We start from the raw sequence: 14,681 nt of genomic DNA on the forward strand, positions 1-14,681 counted from the left end.
CCTGGTTATGGAACATTTTGTGGCATTCAGAGTGATAAGTGAATAATGCCAAGGAAGATGATGCAAATTGCTCCTGATGGCTGCCAAAAGCTAGTAGGGTGCAGCCTCTACTGCAGTCTGGTTCCTGGGAGAAGGTGATTTCTCTTTTAAATCTGTTTTCATCAATTTAAATATTGAAGGACAAATAGTTGTTTTAATCTCTTTTCTCAGAAGTATTTGATTCCTAACATCTGTAAGGCAATTTCCTTCATAACAGGCTGCATCCAGTTTAGTCTTCTGTTGTTAAAGTTGAAATATCATTTTGGTTATATTCTTCCCTGCTTTGTTTTTTTAATTCTTTCAAGTGTTTTACTCAGTTTCTTCCCTTTGCCCTGCTGCTGCTCTAGCCTCACTGTAGCTATGCTGTGTGGTGAAATCTAATTGCTTTTCATGATTTGCCCAGCAAGGATGTGCTGCTGGCAGTCAGCTTTGGCTCTGGAAAGTGCTAAGTTTAAGAAGGTGCTATAAAGCAAGGCTATGTAGAAGTGCTTTGCTGAATCAGAGTCACCAGAGAGTTTTGCTGCCTCAGCCTTCTTCAGACTTGCCATTGCTTACAGCGCACAGCTTCATTCACCTTGGTAAACTGGTTTTTGTGTATGCTTCCACATGTGGGTTTTTGAAGTTTGCTTGTATTTTGGAGGCAAAAGTTTGGGGATCAGGTGAGTCTGTTTCTCTAAATACATGAAGCCCTTAAAATTCTATGGTTTATGGTTTATAACCTGTGCTTTACAGTAGCACAGGTTGCATGGCTAGTTCCTCGACTACTGATGCAGAAAGACACAAGATGATCAAGCCCCTGACAAGTTTGTGTAGGGTGTGGGATTGCCAGAACATAAGCAACTCTTTAAAGATTAACCTCTCTGTAGGCATGTGGCTGTTGGTTTTCTGTTGAGGCAGCAAGGAGATACATGGAAGAAGGGTGCTGACAGCTGGGAAGGCTCTCCTGGGGCTGAGAAGTTAGGAATTGTCCTGCTGGTCTGGGGCAGCAGAGCCTTTATGGAGCATGGTTCTTGCCTTTTGACCTGCTGCAGAAGTCCCCTTTGCAACTGAAAGGCTGCCAAGCGGCTACTTCAGGCCAGGAATCACAATATCCATTTGACCCTTTTCACCTCCAAAGGCGAACAACTCATCAGTGGCAATAAATGGCAGCAGTAAGATGGATTTCTTGTCAACAGAGCTGGGAGAACACATCTTAATTAAAGGACAGCAGTGACTCCTGAAGACTGAAAGTAAAGGGGTGTGTGCCTGTTTAAAAAACCCGATGCAGTACAGAGCAATGAGTTGTTTTGAGAAGCTTGGTAAGGGCATGAATTTGACCTATTTCTGTGTATAAACAAATACATGTTTTACTTTACAGCAAATAGATTTTAGGAAAGCTTACTGGCCATGTATTTAATTATTTTAATATAGCTTGGTATCTGTTCCTTCTTCATTGGTACTCTATGCTTGATTGTTTCACAATAGTTAAGCTTCTGGGATTTGTCCCACAAACTTAATGGATTGCCATATGTTTATTAGTATAATGTCATATTGCATTTTTTCTTGAGTTAAGGGATGCTGTATTCCCCTTTGAACAGTCCCTGATTCAGTTTTGTTGGAATCTTGCAACAAAAGCTAGGTCCTGATTGCTGCTGTTAAGTTTTTCTTGTTGTTGTAGTTTATTTTATTTAATGCTTCTTGAAAACAACAATATGCAAAGTTTTATTTAATAACACCACCCCCATGCATGCCTACCCACCCAGCCCCCTAAGTAGCATTGTTACAAAAAAGACCCAGGAGCAATGAAATTTCACAGCAGGTGAAAATTACTCACTTCCCCAAGCTCTCCGGAGATGGGGAAAACTTGCAGGTGCTTCAGGAGGACTAAGTTGAACAGAGGAACAAGGTAAGAGATTTGAAAATCAATGGGCGTGTGAGGTGAGTAGGACTGAACCAACACTCAGGTATGGCAGACACTGTTAAATGGTGAGAGCAAAGAGATACCAAACTTCCTTCTGTACGTGCTGGTTTGGGCAGTGTATCAGCATCTGCACTTTATATGGAAATGTTGTCACTTTATGATTGAAACTTCCAAGTCTTTTTTTCCCATGTAAAATTTCAGCTTGCTTTTGATCAATGTGTCCAGATGGGGGTAAGTATAAGGCCAGGTAAGATGGTGCTGTGTACATAAAATGCATATAATGTACCCACATCCTGTGCTTTACCACTGATGCCTGAGGTCAATAGTCTGGCATTTTCAGGAATTCAGAATTAAGAAACAACAGCATCCGGGTTGCCTGCACACATTTCCTTGTTTTTCTGTTGGATTTGAATTTCTATGCAGTGTTTGTTTAAATCACAAGCTTTATCTCTGGAGCACTCCGTTTTTATTCAGCGCCCAGGTAGATAAGAATGGATCTTCTAAAATTAACATGCTCATAAATAGCTTAAATACGTTTGGAATTATGATCACCTGTAGGAAGCTCTTCCTGTTAGGTTTTTAAGAAGTATTACTTTGGTAATCCTCTTCACCTCAGAAGTGCCCTTTTGAGTTTACGATAAGCTGAAGAGTACAAAAAGCTTATTTTATTGGTTTATTTTGTTTGCACTGTACTTAATGGGGCCAGTTTCCTTCATTTGCAACACATCTTTCAGAGACAAGGACTTGAAAAAGGGGACACTTGTATCCCTGATCACGGAATAATAAAACAGGTGGGAAAAGCTGCAGTCTGCTAATCTTGAAAACAGATGCAAGGGAGGGGTCTACAGATTACAGGATATATTCTGACAGAAAGCTTTCTTCAGGGAAACACTCATTTATCAGACTTGAAATGTTCCACAGGAACTTAACATTTTTCATCAAATCTCGCAACGAAAATGGCATTAATTTTGTTGTTGGGGCAGCCTGTGAGCCAGAAACCAGAGGAGGGGGACACAAGGCTGCGAGGCCATTCCCTTGGTTGTGTGCCTGAAATATCTAAAATGGCATCAGAATGGCATTTGCTTCACATCAAACTTTTGTGGCATAGGATTTCTGAGGCTTTGTTCTGGTTGGGATGTTCAGTGCTGTGCCCCCTCTCCCCATCCTTAAAAATGGAAAGTGGCTGCCAGCACAGCTTAGCAATTATTAATAATGTTTTTCCTCTCTTCCAGTAATTGACAGGATCTTGATATTCCCCACCTATGCTGTGTGATTTTTTTGTGCTAAGGTTTCAAACATTTGAGTATTGATTCTACTTACAAGCTCTTTTCAGGGGCTATGTGTAGCATGATGTTATGGTGACTTTGTTAATCTTTTTTAACAGTTGATATTAACCCACTTTTTATTTGAATTAACTGGTAAACCAAACTCAGTGACACAAACTGGGGAGAAGGGAGGAGAGCGTTAGGTAGAGAATACCATATATGAAGATTCAGATGATATAAGTTCAGGTAACAATTTAGTGACACAGGCAGGATTTCCAGGGTGCTTGCTTTTACCCATTCTTTGGTTTCTCTACCAGCTTTGCCACTAAATCCTGTAAATAGAGTAGGTCCCTAGAAGTCAGGAGGTCACAAAGCAATGAGGCACAGAGGTTTAGAGATGATTAGAAGGTAATGACTTCTGCTGCATTTGTTGCTTAGATACTGCCTAATAAAATAGCCTTTCTGACAGGTACAGCAGCAGGTATCAGGGTTGGTAGCACAGTGTCACCGCTGCAGGAGCCTCTCAGACCAGCACTGTGCTTTTCATGGCACCAATGCTCTGGGAAGGCCGTGTCTAGGACCTGCTCAGGATAGCAATGGTACTGCTACAGGAAGCACAGCTGAGCTGTGGACTGCGAGCAGTGAGGTAGAGGCTTGAGAAACAAGACCCAAAGAGCTTGTTGTGAACATTAAATCCCTTTCTTTTGTAAGCAGGTATTTCACTCCCAGGATAGGTTTGTCCTGAAGACTAACAGTGGTTCATGGTCATGTCTTGAAAGATTGTATCATCATTGCCTGAGTGTCAGTGATGCTAACATTTCTTAAGTGCTTGCCTTTGCAAAAATAGCAGCATCCTTTTCATCACAGTGTATCTGCCTTTTAAGGGATATGTTAAAAAAAGGCCAGCAGATATTTCTGTGCCACAGTTTTATTTGGTCATCTTTTTGATTTATCTGCAGGTTCACAATCTCTTCAGAGCCTCAGCAGAGGTCTCTGCTCTGTGCTTTGAAGAAATTGATGGTAGGCAGTGTGAAGCAGGGTTAGATTTTCTTTTACTGTCTCAGAGGGTTTCACAGGCATTAGTGAGACAAGCACTGAAATATAGAAGTTGAATAATGGCATGGAGAAATAAGAAATTTAACTGTATTCAGTATCGTATTCAAAAGCCTGGCTTCTTCCATGGCTACATGACTGTATATGCAGGAAAACATTAGTGCATTGACTCGTTAAAGAAAATGTGTGTTTAAACCTCAGAGCACAGAGCAAATGCAAGACTGCTGCGTACATCAAGGGGGTGTGTAGATACAGTTGGCTTGCTGCGTTGCAGTGCATTTTTTAAATGCCATGATATTGGATAGTGTATGTTATGTCCGCATCTAGCATTGGAGCCTGCTGCAAGCCATATGACAAATCACACTCCTTAAAATTTCCTAAGCAGCGTGTCTGTGCAGCCTGTACAGGCAAAAGCTTTGTTTAGTTGTATTGGGTTGGTGCCTGCAGGGGTGGCTTCTGTGAGAAGCTGCCAGAAGCTTCCCCCATGTCCAATAAAGTCAATGCCAGCTGGCTCCAAGACAGACCCGCTGCTGGCCAAGGCTGAGCCCATGAGCAATGGTGGTAGTGCCTCTGGGATAATGTATTTAGGAAGGGGGGAGGAAGAAAATCGTGGCAACTTCAGCTACCTTCAGGTTTGCTGCAGGACTTGTGACCCCACAGGGGACCCCCACTGGAGCAGAGTGTTCCTGAAGGACTGCACCCATGGAAGGGACTCATGCTGGAGCAGTTCATGAAGAACTGCAGCCTCTGGGAAGGATTCACATTGGATTGTCTGCCATGGGAGGGACCCCATGCTGGAGCAGGGGAAGAGTGTGAGGAGTCCTCCCTGAGGGATCTTTCCTTTTTGGGCAAAGACGTGGAATGGGAAAATCCCAAACATTTTCTGATTGTTTTTACGTTTTTAAACTATGTACTAAAAAGTTATATGCTTGGAGAAGCTTTATGTAAATGGCCTTTTAAAACTGTAATTTATTATTTGCCATAAATGGGGTATAAACTGTTCTCCCGGTATCTGCTGAGTACTTTGATGGAACCTGTGTTCTGAAACAGAAAATTCAGAGTGTAACGTTGTTTCAGTGTTGGTTTAAATCTTAGCTATGCTGAAAGAAGTTGAAGGGATGTTGGATAAATGTTTGGTTAATTACTGGTTGAAAGGAGTTGCAGGAGCAGTTTGTTTTTATAATTGTGCCAAGGAACACCCAGAGCAAAAGACAGGTATTGCTGCTTTCCGAGTGAGTCTCCACACCGCAGGCCTAGAGCCCAGCAGAAATTGTGTAAGAGATTTTATTTTTAACAAGTTTCTTAGCCTGCAATTTCAAGTAGGGGCACCTGCAACTTTAGCAGCAGACTCAGCTTTTCATTCGCTGCATCTGCATACCTAGGTGCGTTCTGTATTTGCTTTTGAAAACACTAAAAGCGATGCGAGCCTCTTTTCCTCTACCAAAGCAAACACGCATTGCCCGCACACGCACACGCCCGAGCCGCTGGGAGGGATGCGGCGGAGGGCTCGGAGCCGGCGCTCCGAGCGCTGTTCCCGGTCTCCACAGAGCGCCGGCAGCAAGCGGGCAGCCTGAGGAGACTCGTGCGCGGGCGGGGCCGCTCCGCCGATTGGCTGCGGCGGCAGCGCCCGCCCGCTCCTCGCCAATCGCGCCGCTCTGCTGCACTGACAGAACAACATGCCCAATTTAGGAGGTTGGGTCGTACCATGAGGGCGTTGCTAAAAAGGGGGGTCGGTGTAACACAGTGCGGGTGCCTGCGGTGGGTGTGAGCTGCCGCAAGATCCGCTCCCCATAAAGCGGCAGAGAAATAAAAGAGCAGCGGGCCGCGGCTGATGTTCGCACGCTGCGAGCTAGACCTTGGGTTTTCGTAAGGGGTTGTGTGGTCAGGGCCCCCCTCCTTCAGTACCCCCCTCCCAGCTGAAAGTGCCGAGGTCCGCATCGTCCTCGTTGCCGGCCGGGCATGCCTGGCGCCGGGGGAGGGCGCGGGTGCCCGGATGTCTGTCAAGATGAGTGTGAGGCAGCCCGGGCTCGGGGCGCCGGGCTGCGGGGAGCGAGGGGCTCGGTGGCGGGTTGGAGCCGCACGCTGACGGGAGGCGGGCGGCGCGGCAGCCGCCAAATGGAAGAGGAGGTGTTGGCAGTCGGGTAGAGCCTGGGTAGCTGGGGAAAGAGCTCATGGAGAGAAGACGCTTGGCGCTTTAAACTTCGCGATGGCTGCCCAGTCGAGGTACGGCGTTAAAGAACTTGTGTCGCTGTTGGTGTGTTGATGATGCCCTCCCTCCTTGCCAGGCACCGTTTGCTGTTGGTGCAGTGTGTGTGGAGATGCGTCCTGGCTGGATTCCGTTGATGAGTTTTGCTCACTGAAGTGCCGCTGCCGCCGCTCAGCATAAACTTTCTTTTAGCAGGAAAACCAAATTCTCCCTTTCAAACCTCTCCCCACCAGGTTAACAACCCTTGGAAACTGGTTTTCTCCTCCCTTGCGGACTTGTCCGTATCTGTTTTGGTGGTTTTCCCTGTAGCCAGCCCAGCGTAAGGAGGTTTCTGTGATTGCCCGCAGCGGTGTCTAAAAAGGTGGTAAATGGTTTATGTTTGATGGGGTTGCAGAGCTGGCTGTGTAAATGGGAGGTTGCGCCTGCTGGTGTGCAGGTCCGCTGGATAGGTGGGAGATGGTTGTAGAGAAGAATACGAAAAAGAATGGTCCGATGTCGTTGCTGTCAGGGAGCAGAATTCAAGCGAATGCACCAATCCCGGTTAAATACTTTTCAGCTGACTGTGTTTTGCCTGCTGGGGGGCGGGGGGCATCCTGTCTAAAGTAAATTTCACACTCAGCATGGGGGAGGCAGCTTTTCTTAAGTCAAGGTACTTGATGAAGCACTTAAGGTACCCGTTAAATGCCTTTTAGCTTTTATGATGCTTTAACGAGCATTTCAGAAATGCCAAAGGGAGAAACTCCTCTCGTTGCTCTTTAGCCCCCTATCACCCTGTTCCCCTTTCCTCCAGGCGAGGAAAAATACAATTAAAAATGGGGGCATATCCTGCACAGAAGTTTGGCACTCCGCAGTGTGTTTTCACAGTGGTGCTTTTCTGCAGGTTTGAAGCCAAGAGATGGCTTTAAATTACAAACTGCAAAATGACAGAGCCCTGAGGTTTGGGGAAGAAGGATGGGAAGATTGATTGCTTCGTTAACAGCTGAACTCTTCTCTAGCTCTGACTACGTACCCTCTCTGCATGTGGGGAGACTGGCAGCACTTAAAGTGGCAAAGGTTTAATTCTGCAGCATCTTTTCTTTTGCCTTTTATGATCACTTATCCGCATGATTTACCGGCCTGCAGTATCAGCACGTTGCTTTAATAGGCTGCATGCTAAGAGAGGATACAGCATAAATCTTAGCGCTGCTGGCTGGCTGTGGGGCTGGGCTTGGCTTGGCTCCGAGGCTAGGGACATGCTTGATGTCTCAGAGGTCGCACAGCCATTTTCTTGGGTGGTAGGAGGACACATGGGAGCTGGGTCCCAGCCGTACCCCCCAGCCTTAGCAAACTGGCTGGGAAAAGGCAAGGCTGGCACTGCGGTCAGTGCACCTCATCCCGAACCTATAAGGTGGATGGCGCAGAGAATAAAGTTCTATATGTTGAATGGTTCAAAACTGAATGTGAGGAAGATGGACCAAGGGCTGAGTCCTGTGGGGTAGGCAAAAGGACCATGCCCCACAACTGCTGTTTGGGGCAGGCATGGAGACACGATGTGCACCTGCCATTCTGTACCCTCCCTTCTCCTCCATCATGTGCATTGGCTTTTCATTTGTAAGGATGCTGCTCAAGCTGTAAAACGGCATCAGAGCATTTCAGCATAGTAAGGAGGAAACCTCTGTATGCTTAAAGATCAGTGATAAAGTCTCTAATTATTGCTCTTTTTAAGACATTTAAGAGAGAGTAGGAGTGAATACAGCAGCCGAAATTAACTCTTGCTGGAGAAAGTTACATTTGACAGAAAGCCTGGTGCTTGTGGTATTTCTGTTTTGGTGGCAGAGGTCAGCAGGGGTATCCATCTCAGTCCAGGAGATTTCAACTTTGTAGGTGTGTAGAAGCTTTTATTCAACAGTGAAGGATGAATTAATACAATAAATAATGGGAGTTATCCTGATGGGACTGAGAGGTCGCATGTCTCCAGAATTCATTTGCCAAAACGTGTTGGAGGGTTTACTCTGCTAGGTAGGTAGCTGTCAAAAAATGTGGGTGAAAATTTTTGTGTTCATTTCTCTGTTGTAAAAAATACACTTTCTGTAAGCTCAGTAAATTACTGATGAGGTGGTATAATACAGAGCACTGTAGTGTTTTGGGTATCACTCTGTATGAGGCCTTTGGGCACTCCTCCATCTGCTTGGGTTTGTTATTTCTCACATGCTGTATGTTTCAGCTAGTGAAAGGGATGTGACATTGGGCGTGATGCTTTTTTGGTAACAAGAAAATCCTGCATCCTTTCTCCAGCTTCAGTGCTGCGACCCTGGGCAGCTCACCTAGTGTGTTTGGGTTTCACTGCTTTGAAGGGTGGAAGGGCAAGGAAAACAAGGTGAGAAAACATGCCTGTTGCTGCTCTTCAGCATTTTAAAACTGTAATAGTCATGATGTGCTGATGTGCCCATCTCTCTTCTGCTTCCTTCTTCATTAAAACAGCGTTGCTCTGCTGCAGCAGTTGCAAACTGAGGATCTTCAGATGAATTAAATTACCTGCAGACCCTGTCAGTTAGACTTACTGAAAATTAGTGGATAAATAAATATTTAGTTGTTATGGATGCTAAGAATTTCTAGTTGTCTCATAACTTGGCTTTCAAAGTGGCCGTGATCAGTAGGATTGCAGGTATGCAGAATGAATGCAATTTGCTAATCTTGGTATGTAGGCGAATACAGTAGCACAGTCAGAGCAATATGAAATCTGAGTGTTGTGCTGGCATCCCTGCTGGGCTCCCCTTGCTCTTTCTCTCGAGTCAGCCCTGCAGGGAAGGGCAAGTGATGGAGAGCAGTCGGGGAAGCCCTCTGTTCCTGCCCCTAAAGCAAAGTCTTCGCAGCTAAACCCAGAAGAGTCTTGAAAAGAGGCTGTACTGCTCATTTTGATAGAAAAAAAGAAGGTGGTGCTGTGCAGAAATAAAATATGGCCATATCCGCATTTAAAACATGGTAAATGCAGCAAAACAGTTTCTTCTAAAGGGAGTAACGCTGAGGCTTTTCCCTGAGGAGAAGCTATGATGAATGATGCAGCTCGATTTCATTCCATGCCTTTCACAGCTTTCCAGGCCAGGTCTAAAGACGTGTTCATAGCTAATTTTTTTGCGAGTCCTGTTGATACAGGCAAATTGGTGATGCTGCATTCCAGTCAGCTGACGTGGGTGGAGAAGGGCTGAAACAACGTCTTGTTGGAGTTTACCTGTCCATTGAAAGCTAAAACATCCTGTGAACCCCTGTCAGTTTTGCTTGTGCACCGCTACTAGCACTGCTTGTAGAAACACAACCCAGTTTTCTCCAGAGCAAAATGCCTAGCTGATCCACAGCATGTTTTGCGGGCTGCTGGGGATTTTCAGTTCACAGTTCCTTATTGCCTGGACTTCCCAAGCCTGGAGTCTGTTGCTTTGGGACAGGCCTGCAGCTGAAGCCCCCCCCACAGAGAAGAAATGCTCACAGGGAAGTGGATTTTTCAAGTAGGTTTGTTGGGTTTGGGTTTATTTCATTTCTTCAATGGGGGTTCCAAGTTGTAACAGGTCCTTGAAAACTTTGAAAGTACTATCGTCATGGTATACCTGAGCTGGTGTAGAAGAGAATATTTTCTTAGATCACGTAATTTTCCAGGGTCTGAATCTGGAGAGAGAGGCATCTTCTCATGGCTTTTTATGTGAAGACGCAGCACAAATAGCAGGAAACAAGCTTTTAATGAAGGGCATAAATTCTCAGTGCCATCTTTCTGAGCACAGTTATAGTGAATGACAGCATAAAGCTTTTAAATGTCTTTAAAATATGATAGAGAAGCTCAGTATAGTGCATAGGAGTGCTACGATGGCATCGTTCTTCATGAGATAGTCTGCAGTGAAGTGGAGTTCATCGAGTGCAGGGTGTCTCCTAAAGCCTGAGTCACGCACAGGGAGGCCAGGAGCACAGGGGCTGGTTTACTGCCTAGCTTGGAAGCAGCATGAGGAAATAGTTACTTTAATGTAGAGATGCCTGAGCCTCAAAAAAAAAAAAGGGGGGGGGGGGGGAGAAGTACTCATCCTGTTCAGGCTCGAACACAGCACGGAGATTTTTTTTTTCCCCTTGTGGTATGTTGTGGTGAAAATAGTATTGGTTATGTTTTGCAGTTTTGGCTGCTGCAGCTCTTCTGTGTCCATGATAAAAACAAGAAGACACATGTAGTGCTGGCTGGGTAGGAGCAACTGGCTGGGGCAGATATCATGCCAAAATGTATTGTTATCACAGGTGGATTAAGAGAGAGCTTCATTGCTCCAGTAGAATGCTTTTATGGGAAACAGACAAGAGCTACTGCATGTTGGATGAGCAGATTTTCCACAGTTGCATATTCGCAGACAATTTGGGGAAGAGAAGCTACATTCTAGATTTGTACAGATCTTTCCTATTGGCTGTGATGGCTGCTTCATGCAGAGCTAGCCCCCCGCTCTCTTGTGTGCCACTGGGGTGCAGAAATTCTTGATGCACAGGTTTTAAAGTGCATTTCTTGTGGTGCCTTATTCTTGGCAGGGGAAGGTAGAGGTGGCAGTCAGGAAGGAAAAACAAAACTGCACATGAGAAGGTGCTCTGCCAATGTTAATACTGTTTTCAACATTGTCAAGCTGAGGTATCTAGGCAGGTTTGAGTAGGGAACTTTCATCTTGGATGCCAGATGCTTCATGGAGGTGTTTGTCTTCTAGATTAGTTTAGACTTACATATTGCTTAGTGTGTAGAGTTGTTGTTTTTAGTTGTACTGAGTGTTTATTGTAGCAGTGACCTGAAGTTTTCCTTTAGTGTTGTTTTTTCAATGCTGTCCGTTGTGTCTCTGCTTTAATTTTTAGGGAAAGTTCAATAAGCAAATGCTTAATGTTTAACCTCAGAGAAAACAGTAAAACTCATTCTCAGAACGGTAAAAATGGGGGTTTCATTTTTGTACTTGGGAAAAAAAAAAGGTGGGGGCAGCAAAAATCAACACCACCACGCAACAAAGAACCACAAATAACAAAAGTGCCCCTACCCCCAGTTCACCAAAACCTAATCAGGAAGAGTACAGCAGGAACCCTTTTTAAAATGAAGCAAAAGAACAAGCTCACAAGCATATGGTAGTGTTTTTATTTTATACATTTTTTGCTTGAAATCCCATATACCGTGTAATCTATAAGCAGCAAATGATGTGTTCATCAGTATATAAACAGCTCCTTCATGGCACAGTAGTGTTTAGCAGCTGGTGTGTATATGTGAGAGCATGAGTGCACGTGCCTCTTCCCTGAGCTGTGGGCATTACAGTTTGAAATAGGGGTATCTGCTAGTGTCTGAAGTTGAAATGAATTACTAAAATGTACAGCAGTAAAGGGATATTTACATCTTTAGAGTGCGGTAAGAAATTTCTTTCAGTATTCCTGTGCTTCTGAAGTTTGTTAGATTGTAATTAAAAAGATATTATCAAGATAATTCATCTTTGCAAGCACAGCTCAGAAACTCTTCCTCATAACTGGTCTGTGGCTATTTCTCAAGAATCCTCTTCCCCCAGTAGGCTGTTTTGGAAAAATCATCCTAATTTGAAGATGGGGAATGTGCTGGCAGTTTAGAAGTGCCTTAGTGAAATGCTTCTCTTTTCTCTGTCCCCACAGCCCTCGCCAGAACAAGCTGTTCTAGTAAAAGTTGTTTTCCTGGTGCCAGTAAGTTTGTGGTTCTGCTGAGAAGAGGCTGTCAGTCTAGGGATCTATTTCTTCATACCTTTGCTAAAATAACGTGTGCTAACAGTACGATGCCATGGGCTGGCCATGCTGCAGAGCAGGGAGGTTTGCGTGGCTTTTTCAAAAGACTGCCTTAGTGTTGCCATTACTGAGAGGCCCCTATTCCTGATGGCTACTGTATCTGTCACTACAGCTTCGTTCCTTGTTTACTGTGAAAAGTTTTGCTGGCATAGCTAAAAGTACAGGCAATAAATATACTGCAGAGGCGAGATAACTGTGTTGGCCAAAGCTTAGTGTAAACTCTTTGATACAGGTGAATAAGGCAGCTTTTACTGGCATATGGCTTCTAGGGCAATGGGCATGGAGTGGTGGATGCAAGTTGTGTTGGCCGAAGAGCTCTTCTGGACCACCAGATTTCATACCACAATGTGTCTTCCTGTGCCTGTGAGTGTGTTTTATGCACATGCATTTTTGAAAGCTCATTATGTTCAACCGTTTAGATGCTCTGTGTCCTCAGAAATATTTAAATATATGAAGTTTTGGATTTGATTTTGGGTTTCTGATTTAACCCATGATATTCTGTAATTTTCATTCTGGAAACAAGATGAATGAGTCCCTTAATATTTAAAGGGAATGTGAGCACTTTGCCGAGGTTTTGGAACACCATTAACCATCTTTATCTGCTTGCAAACCCCTATCCATTTTACATGGGCTGGTTTCAGCAAACTAGTAATAGGCTTTCTTTGCTTAGCTGAAGAGGAAATGCCTGGTCCTGTGTGATGGACTACAGGAGTAAAAAAACCTACTAGTCTAGAGCTTAAGAAAACTCTGTGTAACTGCACAAATCAGAGAGACAGAAAAATAGGTAGAACTGTGTTCTGTTCTTTGGGAAAGCCTAATCTGCTTTTAGAAGCACTGTAATAATGAGATGTGGTATTCAGAGACATGAAGGATTTTTTCCCATTGCCTTCTGCATGGAAAGCAGTTGACTTGCACACCAAGGCATTAAAGATAATAGTCAAAAAAACCCCCTTCCTAAATTGGCTAACTTGGAAAAAAATCAGTAACTCAGTGTTTCACCTTTGAAAAAAAGACTTTTGGTCATTTAGTCAGTTAGGTGCCAGAAAGCTTTCCCTTGCAGTTCTCTGTTTGTTTGTAACAAAAGTTACAAACACCAGTGCTCCCAGCGTTTTCTGTTAAAGCATCTGCTGATAAAGCAATACCTATATGGCTTTTGTTCTAGGTATAGGCAAACTATTGGGATAAAAATGTTGTGATGTATGAAGGAGCTGGCAGAAATTCTTCCCTGCTGAGAAAACCCAGAGTTTGTAAGTTAGATGGCACAATGTAATCAAGAAACAGCAAATAAGAAAGCTGAAAGAGAACATGGATGACACTAGTAATGCTGTAAAGATGTGCTGTCTAGCTGAAACAGTGGTTTTTTCCCATAAGTTACCTATGGAAAAGCCCCTTATTTTTAGCATATCATTCAGCAAGTTTCATTTGGGGAAATTGCTTTGCTGTCTAGGCTTTCCCAGCAGGATACCAGTGTTCGTACTGAGCAGTTCTGTAGCTTACTGGGGAACCTTTAATAACATAGAATCATAGAATGGTTAGGGTTGGAAAAGACCATTCTGTGTACCTACCTTACCATGTTGCTGAGCGTGGCATTGTGCTGTTGCTTGGTGCAGTGGTGTACGGACAGTGCAACTCTGCACAAGTAGCACCACAGCAGGTTAAAGTGGATGGATAAAGTAGTCTGCAGAAATGATAACATTAAAACTTGGCTCTCAAGCTGCTACTTCTGTTACTTAAATATGTGAATCAGTCTGGTTCCTAATGATTTGGGAAGCGTGTTGTCTTTCCGAGTCAGTTAAGTAAACTGGATGAACTGACCTACAGTGGACAGGTTTCTCTCATTACACATCACTTTTTCATACATCTTTGGAGGGACAGACTGAATGTATGTGCAGGGACTCTATTGCTGTTCCTTTCTCTTGCTGCATAGACAGCTGATGTAGTCTAGCACAGCTTTTCACAGCCAGAACCTTCTTTCTGTAATTCTTAAACAAATGAAAGTAGTTTCTAATTATAACATAATCTGATAATTGCAGCTTCTCAGGCTCTATTTTGGCAGCTCTATTGCTGTGTGTTGATGTTGTTTTGCAATTTGAACAAATTATGAGAGAATTTATGAAAACTTAGGACCTATGCTATTTAAAAACAAAACAGCCCACAAAGAAAAAGAAAACCACATGCACACACACACACACAGAGAAAAACCATATCCTGTAATGTTCATAAAGCCAGGTGTGATCTGCGTTAATCTTTAAATCTAATGAACTTTTAGTTGACATTCTGTCCTTTGGGCTGAACCATGAGTTGTTCTGTGGCCAAATACAGTTGTTTCAGTCCTTACCCTAAGAAGCAACTTGGTATCTGTGCTGTACGTGTGTGGAGCACAGAGTCTCAGTCAAGGTCTTGCATTCAGTACCATCTCCTCTTAGCTCCCTTAGGAATACTT

General features: G+C 44.0%; 1 protein-coding gene across 1 annotated transcript in view; it reads left to right on the forward strand.

Moving 5' to 3' along the window:
• The first annotated feature begins 6,357 nt into the window (after positions 1–6,357).
• Positions 6,358–14,681, forward strand: part of AFF1 (AF4/FMR2 family member 1) — a 94,472-nt gene continuing 86,148 nt past the window's right edge. Inside the window, exon 1 of the mRNA XM_030492946.1 lies at positions 6,358–6,480. Within this exon, the coding sequence (XP_030348806.1) occupies positions 6,464–6,480 (17 nt within the window). The 5' untranslated portion in view covers positions 6,358–6,463. The remainder of the gene's footprint in view (positions 6,481–14,681) is intronic.

Source organism: Strigops habroptila, chromosome 7, assembly GCF_004027225.2.
Source record: "Strigops habroptila isolate Jane chromosome 7, bStrHab1.2.pri, whole genome shotgun sequence".
Taxonomy (NCBI): domain Eukaryota; kingdom Metazoa; phylum Chordata; class Aves; order Psittaciformes; family Psittacidae; genus Strigops; species Strigops habroptila.